Raw genomic sequence first — 14,633 nt, 5'->3', positions numbered from 1 at the left:
GGTTGGTTTTTTTTTTTGTGTTGTTGTTCATTTGGTGTTACATCCTAGATTATATTGTTTAGGTTAACTAAGATTACCTAGAGCAGTATAATAAAAGCCTAGGCCTCATCTCTTCTACATATCTTTTAGATGTCATGTTGTACAGACGTAAAAGTCCAGGGGCTAATATGTATTTAGTTAGTTGCACTCATCCTAAAACTGTTTGGTATCTTTTAAATGATAAAAAACTTTCTCTCAAAATGAAACTGTTTTAACTATTATAAAAATGTTTTTAAAAGATTTGTAGTACATTCCTAATATCATTTATAATTGTTATGTAAAATGTGCTTAATCTTGAGCTAGATAAAGCAGCTAATATTTTTTAAATTGACAAATTCCTTAAATGCTTAATATTTTACATTATCTATTACATTATTTAACAGTCACAAATCTGAAGCTATTAATCAGATTATAAGTAAATATATAAAACTGTAAAAGCTATAATTGATAATCTCTCACTTAAAGCACCCAAGACTAACATTACTTCCCATCTCTTAATGTACATTGATGAGGAACAATAGTCAGCCTTGGTCATCCTCCAGAATTGGGGGCCAGTTGCCTCTTGCAGAGGTACCATGATGGCACCTAAGGAAATTGTTGGTATCCTTTATATTTTTATGCCTTTTTTTTTTTAACTTTTTTTTTCATTTTCCATGTGTACCTCTTTTTCTTTTTATCTCCTAGTTCTGTTTCCCTTATTTTTGCCTCTCCTAGATTTTAAGGGTGATACTGTTGTCACTTAATGTTGAAAATTGTTAATCTCTTCTAAAAACTAATTTGCCTCCTAAGAACCATTGTATCTCCTAACTAACAGCATTTTCCTCCCACTGGAGCAGCAGTGGGTTTACCTTTCTGATGTAGCCCTGGTCCAGCTTCTTAATTTGTCACTCCAGTCTTTTAACATTCTTCTCCCGCTGCAGCTTTGCTTTTTTCCCAGTGCCTTCAAACACGGTATCACCTCAGCTAAATTGCTTTTGTCCTGCTTTGCTAACTTGCCCATACTGACTTCCATCCATTTTTAGATATAAGAAACACCATGTTTATTCCCAAAAGCCCATTCCTAAACTTCTTAACTCATTCTATTTTTTTTAACTTCAGTCCTCCACCACTCAGTGTAAAATTTGCCTTGCATAATGGAGCCTCTTTGGTCTTTTATTCTTAATGTATGTAATATGTATAATAAAAAAAAATGTAGGAAGTCTAGTATCATAAGAAATGCTAATCTTTTACTGAAGTATGTACTGAATCAGTTCAGGGGATAATATTGAGTAATTTAAATAATCTGTATAATTTCCACTGCCTTGTCGTATTTTAGTATCTTATTTCTCTGTTTTTCCAGACTCTGACAATAAAGGTGTGAATTCTGGAAGATTGGTAGCTTGCATAACCACTTTGTTCTTATTCAGCAAAATAAGACCTCAGCTCATGGTTAAGCATGCCATGACTATGCAGCCATACCTTACCACTAAATGTAGTGTAAGTATAGAGCTGTCCTCTTTTTTTATGTCTTACCATGTAGTATTTTAAATTTAGAATTCACATTGTGTCATCCACATTTTAAATGATCGACTGTGTCATGTACTCAAATATATGTTCTAATATTTGTGGCAAGTTATATAAGACATCATTTTTCTGATATATTAAAAATGAAGTTCTGACTTCATTTCTCCATAAGCTCCTCAAGTTAAATGCTTATTAAATGCTTCCTAAATGTTGTAACTATTGTTAAGACCTCAAGAGTGAATGAGGCAGAGTTCCTCTCACTGAGAAATTTACTCTTTTAGATTCTGAATTTGCTTTTCATTTGTCATTTCAATATATTTTGAGTATATTTATTTTCTAATACATCAGTAGGTTGAATATGGAAAATCTAGTATATCAGAGATGTTAGGTGGCTGTTTTAAATTAATATTGCACATACTCTGTTATTCTAAGATAAAATGTGAAAATCAAATAAAACATTGCTTATATAAAATAATCCAGCAGTTTATATGACAGCATGGTGAGTTAAATGGCTTGTTACAAACACTAAATTTTGAAATATTCTAAAAACTTTAAAATGTAAAGTTTTTTTTACTTACTATGTCCCCAGTGTTCCTAAGGAGCTAATTTTAACTGTTTTCTCTACAAGATTTGTTTTGCTGCTATGGTCTGGTTTTCTGGTGATCTAAATTAGGAAGTTCTAGATGAAAAACCTCAGGATGTCCTGAGAAATTTTAAGAACCAGAAGATAAATATATATAAAAACAACATTATAATAATTTCTGACACCCTAATTCTATCTTTAGGGTTTGTATTAAATTCAGAAATAAATTGATTAATATGTATTCTATGGCCAATAATAATGGCTAATATTTATTGAACACAGTACCAAATACAGTGAAAAATTTTATATACATTATATCATTTACCTTGTGAAGTATTATCATTATTATCTCAGCTCTACAGATAAGGAACTGAAGCTTTGAGAATATAAATAACTAGCCCAGTATCACACAGCTGACCAGTCCCAAAGCTAGAATTCAACCCCATGTCTGTCTGCTTCTAGGACTATAACGAAACTTGCATAAATGGCCCTTGTTTGAATCAGTATTTTTTTTTTTAGCAAGATTACTTTGAAAACATTTTGTGTAATCTCTGTGTGTGTGAGTGCGAGTGCACACACTCGCATGCAGACATACATAAATGTTTTTATCATGTCAGATGGGTAATGTGCCAAGGTCGTAACAAGGTTTGAGAGGCACATTTCACATAATACCATGAACACCCAATCATCACACTTATGAACTACAAAAGGATCTATAAATATATTTTTTATTTGACCCTGTAGGTATGCCAAAAGGAAGGATGAATGTTGGAAAGTTTTATACACACACGAAGTTTTTATATAAATAAGGCCATCTCCTATGTGTTAGACACATTTAAATGTTTGTTTTTTGTACCCTACCTCCATCTTTATTCTTCTTCACCTCAGGAGAAACAACCTGGATTATCCTACATACTATATCCATGCTTCTGTAATTGTGCACATGCACACATATATAACTGGTTGACTGGGTTTTTAAAAATCAGGTTATGGAGTGCCTAGGTGGTTCAGGTAGTTAAGGGTCAGACTCTTGATTTTGGCTCAGGTCATGATCTCATGATTCATGGGATCCAGCCCTGTGTCGGGCTCTGGGCTGAAGGTGCAGAGCCTGCTTGGGATTCTCTCTCCCTCCCTCTCCCTCTGCCCCTCTTCCGCTCATGTTCTCTGACTGTCTCAAAATAAATAAACTTTAAAGAATCCGATTATGTTATATACCTATCATACATATCCGTATTGTATGTGTATAGATTATCCATTTTATGGATATTCTATGATACATTTAGCCATTTCCCAATTTGGCAGATATTTGCATTGTTGCCTATTGATAGGGACTACAAAACAATGCCTTAACAGACATTCCTATTCATATACCTTTAAATACTGTGCTTTTTATTCTTTGGGATACATCCTACGGGATGGACTTGCTAGATTAAGGGAATGTTCTTTTGGTTCTGGTTTTGGGTTTTTAATAGATTTTTCCTGATTGCTGGTGGACTTGTTTTAGAGCCTCTTTGGAAACCAGTGAAGGACCATCTGTGTCATTTTTACACTCTTTGCCAGTCAGGTGCAAAGCAATAGTTCATTTTGCTTCATTTTCCCTTCCTTGATTTCCAAGAAGATTGAGCATCTTTTTTATGATATTAACCAATTGTACTTAATTATCTGTGATTTGACTGTATGTGTACATGTATATTTATATGTCATTTGACCATTTTACCTTTGAATGGTGGGGCTTTTTTTCTTTCCTTTTTTTGGAAACTCTTTAGTCTAAATTTTTTAGATGTTGAAACATCTTATGTTATAATCATTTCAGATATTTATCTTCATATTATGTTCTTTTGTTCTTTTCCTTCACGATTTCCGTCTTTAAATTTTTCTTCTAGATTTTAAGATACTTTTACTTGATTTTCTAGGCTGATAAGAGTAATTCAAAGTAAAATTTTAGCTGTGATTCTCAGATGAATTTATTTTGACAAAAACTCTTCGTTCCCTAGACCCACTGTAACTCATCCCTTGTTGCTTAAAGCACGTGGGAGTGGGAGACAGCAAGGAACGGCAAGGTTTCTGTGCTACTTAGAAGTATTCATCTTATTTTTTTTACTTAATCCTATGGGTATGATGAGAGGATGGATGAATGTCAGGTGGGCACGTGTTAATCAGCTCAAAAAAGTTCAAAATGAATGTCAGTAACCTGTTGCTAAGAATAAAGAGTGATTAACTTGACTAAATAAAAACATATATTGAATGTCTTCACAAAAATAACTAGTAACTGGTTGCCTTGGGGCAGGGGTGCTGGGTAACGAGAGGATAGGGGGGTGGGAAAGAGATTTTTTTTTTTTGGAAAGAGACTTTATTATAAATTCTTTAATAAACTTTTGGTTTTTTAAAATATTCTGCCTATTTTTTAAACTGCTTAGTTTTTAATAAACGTTTTAAACTTTTTTAATATTAAAATTTAATTTTTCAAATTTTAAAATAAAGAAGTCTTATATCTAGTTCTGGGATTCTGTATTTTCATCTGTCATAAAAAGGGTTAACAGAAGACTTCTCAACCTGAGCACGATTGACATTTAGGATTGGATTATTATTCTTTGTTGTCAAGAACTGTTCTGAGCATTACAGGATGTTTGTCAGCATCCTTGGCCTCTGTCCACTGGACGCCAGTAGTACCCCCCAACTCCCCTCTTGGGGCAATAAAAATGTCTCCAGACATTGCCAGATATCCCATGGAGACACACTCACCCCCAGTTGAGAACTACTAAGTTAACATACTCCAGTTTGAAAAATACTGATCTTAAAAAACAGTATCAATCTTGGTAAAATACTCAGTTAATAGTTAAACATCTTTGTTCAGAATTGGCTTGGATTAACGTTTTAGGGGAAAAAAAGAGTAACTGTACCATTGTGATTAAGTGACCGAAAGGTTACATGGTAACTTAGTGGCAGAGCTAGAATCCAGGTTCCTGATACTGGCTTATGCTCTTCCTTACGTAGGTTAAAAAAAACTTTTTAAGTCTTTTTTGGGGACGCCTGGGTGGCTCAGTTAAGTGTCCGGCTTTTGGTTTCATGTCAGGTCATGATCTCACAGTTCATGAGATCAAGCCCTGAATTAGGCTGTGCGCTGACAGCACAGAACCTGCTTGGGATTCTCTGTTTCCCTCTCCCTCCTTCCCCTGCCACCATCCCTGCCCCACTCACTCATTCATTCTCTCTCTCTCTCTCTCTCTCTCTCTCTCTCTCTCTCTCTCAAAATAAACATTAAAAGTAAAGCATCTGGTAGTCTTTTTTTTTTTTTAACTGAAACTTGACATTCATAATACCTCAACCCTCAAATTCATAAAAGTGTATAAACTTTCTTGTCAGACTCTGATATTCATAAAACACTGATTTTATCCTTGTAGACACAAAATGATTTCATGGTTATCTGCAATGTTGCAAAAATCCTGGAGCTGGTTGTACCACTGATGGAGCATCCAAGTGAAACTTTCCTTGCTACTATTGAAGAAGATTTAATGAAGCTTATCATCAAATATGGCATGACTGTAAGTATTCAGTGTACCGTCTCTATTGATTAGTATAAAATTCACAAATGCTAGCTAAATCATATGGTTTACTTTTGTCTTTAACTCTTGCCTAAATGGTAACATTTTTTTATCTTTTAGGTAGTGCAACATTGTGTGAGCTGTCTGGGAGCAGTTGTAAATAAAGTGACACAAAATTTTAAATTTGTGTGGGCCTGTTTCAATAGATACTATGGTAAGTTCAGTGCCTGGGCTTTGAAATTATTCTGATGGATCCTGTAGTGCGTCTAGCTCCTTTTTAAAAACACATCTGATAGGGGCGCCTGGGGGGCTCAGTCGGTTAAGCGTACAATTCCGGCTCAGGTCATGATCTCGCAGTCCGTGAGTTCGAGCCCCGCGTCGGGCTCTGTTTTGACAGCTCACAGCCTGGAGTCTGTTTCAGATTCCGTGTCTCCCTCTCTCTCTGACCTTCCCCCATTCATGGTCTGTCTCTGTCTCAAATAAACGTTAAAAAAAATTTAAAAACACATCTGATAAAGACAGCATCAAGGGAATTGTTAAGAGGTGTGATTGTCTCAGAAGCAATATTTTCTAGCACCTTTTGTATTTCCTTAATAACTGAATATAATCACTTCAGGAATTTACCTCATAAGTAACTGTTGGTCAGTTTTCTGCCCACTATGTAAAATAAAATTTAAATACCATTTTTTTCTTATATTAATTCTTTTAGGCTGTAAGGTATTCATTCTGTCATAATTCTAGATGTGTGTGACTCTTAAGAACATTAGTAAAATTTAACTCTAACAACTTAGCAATAATTATTTGAAGATAATAATTCAAGGATAAAACATTATAAATAAATATTACTTATCTTTATTAGGTGCCATTTCAAAATTAAAAAGTCAGCACCAGGAGGATCCAAATAACACTTCACTTCTGACAAACAAACCAGCACTTCTTAGATCCCTTTTCACTGTTGGAGCACTATGTCGGCATTTTGATTTTGATCTAGAAGATTTTAAAGGCAACAGTAAGGTACGATTCTAATATTACTTACTTAGTATGCTATAAAAAATAGGACTGTGTGACCCTGTGAACTGAAAATTACTAATGACCCAGGATGAAAGCAGCTTTATAGTAGTCTGGTTTAATGAGAATTCTGAAGCAGTGCTACCCAAAACCTGGTCCTCAGACTAGCCTCTGATCAACCAGCTGTTTGTTACTGATTTGTCATAAGAAGCTTATACAAGTTATATCAGCTTTGTAAGAGTAGACACACTGGGTTAAGCAGCTGACTTTTTTTTTTTTTTAACTTCCTCAATGAAGGAGCAGTACATTAATTTGCATTTTACACAAGCTTCTTTGTCACACACTTTTATTTTGAATGTCACCATTCTAAAATTTATGGATTATAAACTTGTGATTTATTCTTCAGTAAAGTTCACATGCAGAAATTCTCATTGTTTGCTTTTAGGCTTTTTCTTTTATAATTGAAAACTGAGAGAAGTTACTCTTCTTCATACACATTAATGTGTTTTTTTTTTTCCCTTAGGTTAACATAAAGGATAAAGTACTTGAATTATTGATGTATTTTACAAAACATTCAGATGAAGAAGTACAAACAAAAGCCATCATTGGTCTAGGTAAGTTAAGTCTAAATTTCTTTATAATCTTAGTTGTTTGAGAGGTTGAGCAAATTTGGAAATATTGTGAGTCTACACTGTTTTTTTATTTAAGTATGTTTCTACTCACAGTAGGATTTGGTATATAGACTATAGGATTGGGGATTAAGACACCTGGGTTCCATTCTTGGCTCAGCCAGTGACTTTCTAGGTGACCTTGAGCAAGTCATATAACTACTCTGTTCATCAGAGAAATTTTATTTTGGTAGCATTAACAATGTTTGTAATTTAATATGCATGAACAGTGGTCCGTATTAGTCTTTTGAACAAAAATGAGAAATAAATTTTTAGTTACCCAAACCTTACTAAATGTTTACTGATTTCTTTAAATAAACTTAAATCTTAGAATCTTAGTCCTCCTTCATCCCTTTCATAGCAAATCAATTAAAAATTCAGATATCACTTACTTTAGGGAAGTTCTATTGAAATAGTGTTAACTTCAAGCCAAATGTGTACCTCTGAATATTAAGTCTGGACATATGTTATATGAAGTGGGTAAACTTACAGTGTTAATCCAGAGAACAAATAGTGCAAATTTTAACTTGAAGAAGTAGCACTGTCTACAAAATACTACCTCTAGACCAGTTAATAAATGACATCTTGCTTGTGTGACCTTGGACTAGTTATCTGATCACTCTATGCTTTGAGTTTAGTTTGTATTTGGCATCAATAATACTTGCTATCATTAAGGATCTTCATCTTGTCTTACATAAATAAGTGTTTTGTACAAATAAACATGAATAGTATTATTTTGCTACTTATCAACTTATGGTTATAGAATTCAGCATTGTGGCTTCATTATAATGCCATAAAAATAAATGGAAGATATTATTAGCTCTAGTTTATTTTAGAATTTTTCTGTTTCATCAAATGGACATATATATACACACACATTTATTTATTTATTTTTTAATAATGCCAATGTAGTACCTTCTGCTAGGGATCTAAAAAATGTTTACAGACGTTACCTCTTAAATCCTGATAACGTCCCTTTGAGGTAGGTGGGTGGTAAATATTATTGTCCCCATTTTACAGATGGAGAATTGAGGCACAGAGAGATTATGTGACTCACCCAAGGTCACACTACAAGTCAGTGGTGGACCAGGAATAGAACCCAAGACACCTGACTCCTAATCCACTCCCCTAGCCACTAGGCCCTGCTCCCTCCTCAAGGTTTCCTCTTGTGTGAAATTCTCCTTTGAAATGCAATTTCTTGTTTTTAATTCATGGGGAAAGAAGTACCTGCTCTAATACTTCTCTGGGTAAGGCCACTAGCATATATTCTTCTGGTCATTTTAAGTTTTAATGTTTGAAAAGGAGCTCTTTCATATAAATTATAAACATTTTCATTAAGTATTACATTTAATTTTAATATGAATATATCAAGACATTTTTTTGTCTCTTTAGGATTTGCCTTTATTCAGCATCCAAGTCTAATGTTTGAGCAAGAGGTGAAAAATCTATATAATAACATTTTATCTGATAAGAACTCCTCAGTAAATTTAAAAATACAAGTTTTAAAAAACCTCCAGACCTACCTACAAGAAGAGGATACACGTATGCAACAAGCAGACAGAGACTGTAAGTGAAGATGTATTTTTAAATTTCACATTGTGGCTGGAGTTAGAATACTGTCCGACTCTTTTAATCCAGACACCTGAATTTCCTTATCTGTTATATGATAGATACGATGTGTCTATATACATGTGTAACGTGTATACATAATATGTATTATATGATGTAACACATGTGCAGACATTAACATTTTGCAGGAGGATAGGGGTTGTAATTCTCATCAGGTGCCTCTCACTGAGGCCCGCGCAGGCGCGCACACACACACACACACACACACACACACACACACACACACAAGATTAAGAGCCATTGAGCCAGAGTATTACCTATAATTTTGTACTTTTGACTGTGGCCTAATTTGGTGTAATTCGTAAAGTTGATACACATGTTCTTAATATGTTTACTTCCTTTTGCAGGGAAGAAAGTTGCAAAACAGGAAGATCTAAAAGAAATGGGTGATGTGTCCTCAGGGATGAGTAGTTCCATCATGCAGCTTTACCTCAAACAGGTGCTTGAGGCGTTTTTTCACACCCAGTCAAGTGTACGCCACTTTGCCCTGAATGTCATTGCGTTGACACTAAACCAGGGTCTTATCCATCCAGTTCAGGTGAGTCTGTTTGATAGTGGCAGCACTTACTGAAAGAACCAGATTTGTTACCATTTGATGACATTGTGATTATACAATACTAGTTCTTTATTCATCTTAGTTGTTAATTTTTTATCCATTCAGGATAAAAAAGAATCCATCTCCTAGGTTGTCGTTACTGTAAAATACCCATATGTTCATAATATTGTATTTATCGAACACATTTCCAGTTTACGTTGGTAGAATATGTACTTGGAATCAGTTTTCTAAGTAGGGATGGTTTGTTTTAATCCATATTGACTCTTATCCCTAAGAACCAATAGCCTGTAATGTCAAGAGAGTTAACTGGGGTTCAGAGTATTATCTGTTAACAGGGTGGATTGTAAGTCCATAGAAAAGTAAATCATATTACCTAAGCTCAGTTCCTTCATCTGTAAGTTGGAGGTAATACCACCTACCTAATACCTCAGCACACTGATGTGAGGACTAACTGACATAATAAAGATATATTAGCATCACTGAGAATTGGCAGCTGATGCTGACGTAGTAGTGTATACACTGTCTGACATGTTCAGGAGAGTACCATAAGCTACAGAAGGGAATTTACTAGACAACCAAAAGCCTGTATCCTTTAAAATTTTTATTTTGCCTGTTTTTTGTGGAACTTCTTCTAAAATATGCTATATGTGAGTATGCTTTGTTCTTCCCTGTGTCCTGAAATAAAACACACTGATGAATTCTAAGAACAAACAAGGACATTCTCTTATGACACCATAATGCAGTCATCAAATTCATGAGATTTAACACTGATACAGTGTTATCTAATATATAGTCCATTTTCAGATTTTGCCAGCTGAGCCAATAATATTCTTTATGGACTTTCTTCCCCCAAGTCAGGGTTTAATCCATGATCATCCTTTTCAGTTAGTGCTGTGTTGACATTTTTTAAGCTGTTGTTTGTTTGTTTGTTTGTTTGTTTGTTTTCAGGTCTCCTCACTGCTGATTCAGATTCACTTAACATAGTATTGGTGTTTCTTAACCTTAGAAGTCCAGTAAATATGGCTGTTACCAGAACACTAGCTATCGAACTGTCTGATCATTGAAGCCCTATATATAAAATCAGTGTTGCAAAAAAATTTATATTTTTCTGGTTTTGAGTATGAAAGGCAAAGTATATTTTGCCCTGTATTATCTTTACATAGCAAATTCAGTCAAGCTTGAAAAATTACTGGATTATACATTTGCATTATATATCATAATCTTAAGTGGGTATTCTTAGTGTAGGAGCCCTTTATGTATGATTAAAGAACCTTTACTTCACACAGAAATTGTTTCCTTTTCATCAGTATTTTTGCTGATGCTTCATTTTTTTTTTTTTTTTTTTTTTTCCTTTAAGGTAAATCTAAGGGAAGATTATCATTTTTAAAAGAACACTAAAACATGACATTTATAGGAAGGCCTATAAAGCCGAATTCATATATCCCAGTTATATAGCAAGTTTTAACATATGTCATACAGACATACAGAGCTTTTACTACTGTGATGTCTTATAAACTCTTTATTTTTATTTTTAGTGTGTACCATATTTAATTGCTATGGGAACAGACCCAGAACCAGCTATGAGGAACAAGGCTGATCAGCAACTGGTGGAAATCGACAAAAAATATGCTGGATTCATTCATGTATGTATTTTTAAATTGTATAACCTAAATTTAAACATCTTTCTTCGGTATACCATTTCCTTGATAAAGGTCCTGCCCATCTTCATATTAGAATAACATATTTTGCTTAGTACAGTAAAACCTTGGTTTGCGAGCATAATTTGTTCCAGAACCATGCTTATAATCCAAAGCATTTGCGTATCCAAGCGAATTTCCCAATAAGAAATAACGGAAACTCAGATGATTCATTCCACATCCCAAAAATATTCATATAAAATGATTACAATACTGTAATATAATACAAAATAATAAAATACAAAATATAAAGAAAAATAAATAAATTAACCTGCACTTACCTTTGAAAACCTTCGTGGCTGGTGTGAAGGAGACGAGAGAGGAGGGTTATTGTGTAGGACAACTTTCACTATCACTAACGGAATCACTGCTCTCTGTTGGCTCATTGGAATCTTTTTCTGTATGGGAGCCATTGTGTACACTCACACGGATGTTGACTACGGTATGGTATTAATAAACTCTTGTCATATATTGTAATGTAATTGGCAATAAAACAGCAGAGGAAAAGGGTCTATATCTGCAAGCAACCTGACCTAGAATGAAGCAAAGCATTCCTAGGCTTGCTGTTGTATGGAAAGCAAAGGACTGTCCATAGGTGCTTTGAAGTGACCAAAAAATACACTAGTGCCAGTTGTGGGCACCTTCCAACGTTCTGAAAAATCACTGATTTCTGCCAAACACCGAAGCCTGAGACCGAGCATCCAAGCATGGGAGATGATCACCCACGATCCCTGAGTGAGAGAGAGAGAGACAGAGAGACGGAAGAACCATTGGCTCAGTTGTGATCATGTGATGTTTGGCATCATGTACTACTCGTATTGCCAAGACATTGTTCATTTATCAAGTTAAAATTTATTAGAAATGTTTGCTCAGGGCATCTGGGTGGCTCAGTCAGTTACACGTCCAACTGCAGCTCAGGTTATGATATCACAGTTCATGGCTTCGAGCCCCACGTCCGGCTCTGTGCCGGCAGCTCAGAGCCTGGAGCCTGCTTTGGATTCTGTGTCTCCCTCTGTCTCTGACCCTCACCCACTCACACTTTGTGTCTCTGTCAAAAATAAACATTAAAAAAAATGTTTGCTCATCTTGCAGAACACTCACAGAGCAAGTTACAATCCAAGGTTTTACTGTATTTACTTCTAAACATGCAACTGAGTTTGTCCCCCAAGCTTTTTATTCTCATTTAAAATTAACTCTTAAAACTGAGCTAGAGGTGATAGTCCAGCAAGCGTGCTGGACTAAAAGTAAGGTTGCCTGGGTTCTAGTCCCTACAGTGTGATCTTGGCAGTAATGGCTTTCTGGGTCTTGATTTTTTCTTATATAAAACAAGGGGGTTGCAGTAGATGATCTCTGATGTTCCTTACAGCATTTGAGATCCATGATTTTATGATTTTAAGTAAGAAAACTAAACAGTGGAGTTAGCCTCTGCTTATAATATTCAAAGTATAGTTTTAACTTGACTCTTAATTTCCATTACAAAAATGAGCCTTTTATTGATTTCAGATGAAAGCAGTGGCTGGTATGAAGATGTCCTACCAGGTACAACAGGCAATCAACACATGCCTAAAAGATCCTGTGAGGGGTTTCAGACAAGACGAGTCCTCTAGCGCTTTGTGTTCACATCTTTACTCCATGATCCGTGGAAATCGCCAACACAGACGGGCCTTTCTAATTTCTTTACTCAACCTCTTTGATGACACAGCAGTAAGCATAAAAACCTTTTTATTTTAAGAAAATAAATGTTGTATAAATTTTATGCCTAAAGTAGTCAGCATTTTGAAAATATGACCATTTTAGTCAATAATAGTGACTATATTAAATATGTGTTTCTTTACATCTTCTTATATTAATTACAAGGTATATAGTCAAATTTGGAGGGGAAGTTTCACATGAATATAAATACAGTGAGCGATAAAGTATAACTGTGTCTCCATACTGAGTATCTTATGAACTTTGATAATAGTTCCTTTAAGCATAACTTTAAATAAGGTACATCACTTAAATTATCACTTTGGAGGATAAGTTACTTCAGTAAATAAGGTCAGACTTCACTTATTCCTGCTACAGTCAAATATTATTAGAATAACTGTTCCAGGTTTTTGGCTCCTGAAGTCCTTATTTGTTCAACTTGACTTCCTTAATAAAGAGCCCACTTGTGTGTAATTACAATTTTGACCCTTTGGGCTATTGCACAAGTTGCACTGGCCAGGCCCATAAACGAACAAAATAGAAGGCTCTGTTGTTTAAGCTTACCTCTTAATTTATTCATTCATTTTACACACATATTTATTCAGCACCTGCTATGTGTGGTAGTCATTGTGCTAAGAGATGAAGATAAAATGGTGGATAGGACAGATTTAGTATCTGCCCATATAGAGCTTTACCAGTTAGTCTGTGTGTGTGTATAAAGCTTTGAAAAGAACAAAAGAAATATTTTTTGTATTTAATCACTTACAAGTTGATTGTTATTATCCCAAAACCAGATTTTTTTCAATAAAACAAAATTTAAATTACCAGAATGTAGATACCTTACTAGGCCTCTTTTTTTTAAGTACTACATGAAATTTTTTGATATGTGATCTAGTAGATAAATATTACAAGCACTTATTTCAGAAGTACTTGGACTATCATTTAATCATCACCATGACCATCATCATCATCATGTCATCATCAGTATTAAGTTTTCATGGTATGTAGGACATCATGCTAGGAGTGGAAAATGGTATGATATAGTGCTCTTGCCCTCAATGGATCTTACCTCCCTCCAGTTGTGGAGACATGATAAAGGAAATAAATAATAGTTAAGGTTAGCATATTTTGAGTGCCAGGTGGTTTATACTGTTGATACTGCTCTAGTCCTTATCTCTTCTCCTGAGCTTCATTCCTGTGTGCTTTCATTGCCTGCTGTGTGTCTGTCACTAGCTCGATGTTCTGTCACCCCAGCATGAGCAATGCTAAGCTGGAAATTCAGCTGTCATAATGCAGTGCCGTCTCCTGTTTCCAGGAAAGGATGTCAGAGGAGGAACAAATCACTGAAGGCCTGGGAATTAGATGAGATGTACCTACTATTTAAGGCAGGGGTAAAAACATAATAAAGGCACAAAGATAAGAATGTGTGGGAAATAATGAATAGATTGTTATTCGACTGGAGCAGAAAGGTCATAATAAGGCATGGTTTATGGAAGATCTTGTAGACAGTGAAAAACCAATAAAAGCATTTGAATGAAAGTAATGAGGACAGGTGCCAAAGGACATTTTTAGGAACATGGATTTTTTAGCATTGTGTTCACACTAGAGGTAACAAGGGACTGATCTATTATGATGGTGGTAGGAAAGGAAAGAAGCGTGAAGAAGTAATAAATGAGGCTGTGTAAGAATAGTCGAAGGATAACTGGAATATTCTTGTCC

The 14,633-nt window shown here is 34.9% G+C and overlaps 1 protein-coding gene and 1 non-coding gene across 6 annotated transcripts in view; one reads left to right on the top strand and one right to left on the bottom strand.

Annotated features, from left to right (window-relative positions):
- Positions 1 to 14,633, top strand: part of NIPBL (NIPBL cohesin loading factor) — a 199,135-nt gene that overhangs the window by 171,147 nt on the left and 13,355 nt on the right. For all 5 annotated transcript variants that reach the window (XM_042996370.1, XM_042996367.1, XM_042996384.1 and 2 more), the window contains 9 exons: positions 1,379 to 1,515; positions 5,527 to 5,667; positions 5,788 to 5,881; positions 6,527 to 6,681; positions 7,199 to 7,289; positions 8,736 to 8,909; positions 9,320 to 9,510; positions 11,064 to 11,171; positions 12,729 to 12,929. In XM_042996370.1, the coding sequence (XP_042852304.1) occupies positions 1,379 to 1,515; positions 5,527 to 5,667; positions 5,788 to 5,881; positions 6,527 to 6,681; positions 7,199 to 7,289; positions 8,736 to 8,909; positions 9,320 to 9,510; positions 11,064 to 11,171; positions 12,729 to 12,929 (1,292 nt within the window). The remainder of the gene's footprint in view (positions 1 to 1,378; positions 1,516 to 5,526; positions 5,668 to 5,787; positions 5,882 to 6,526; positions 6,682 to 7,198; positions 7,290 to 8,735; positions 8,910 to 9,319; positions 9,511 to 11,063; positions 11,172 to 12,728; positions 12,930 to 14,633) is intronic.
- On the bottom strand, positions 2,737 to 2,838 carry LOC122232394. The gene has a single exon (XR_006209749.1). It is a non-coding gene; the product is annotated as a small nucleolar RNA U13 (small nucleolar RNA).

This window comes from Panthera tigris, chromosome A1 (genome assembly GCF_018350195.1).
Source record: "Panthera tigris isolate Pti1 chromosome A1, P.tigris_Pti1_mat1.1, whole genome shotgun sequence".
Lineage (NCBI taxonomy): Eukaryota > Metazoa > Chordata > Mammalia > Carnivora > Felidae > Panthera > Panthera tigris.
The sequence above is the reverse complement of the archived record's forward strand: the minus strand, read 5'-3'. Positions and strand labels throughout refer to the sequence as shown.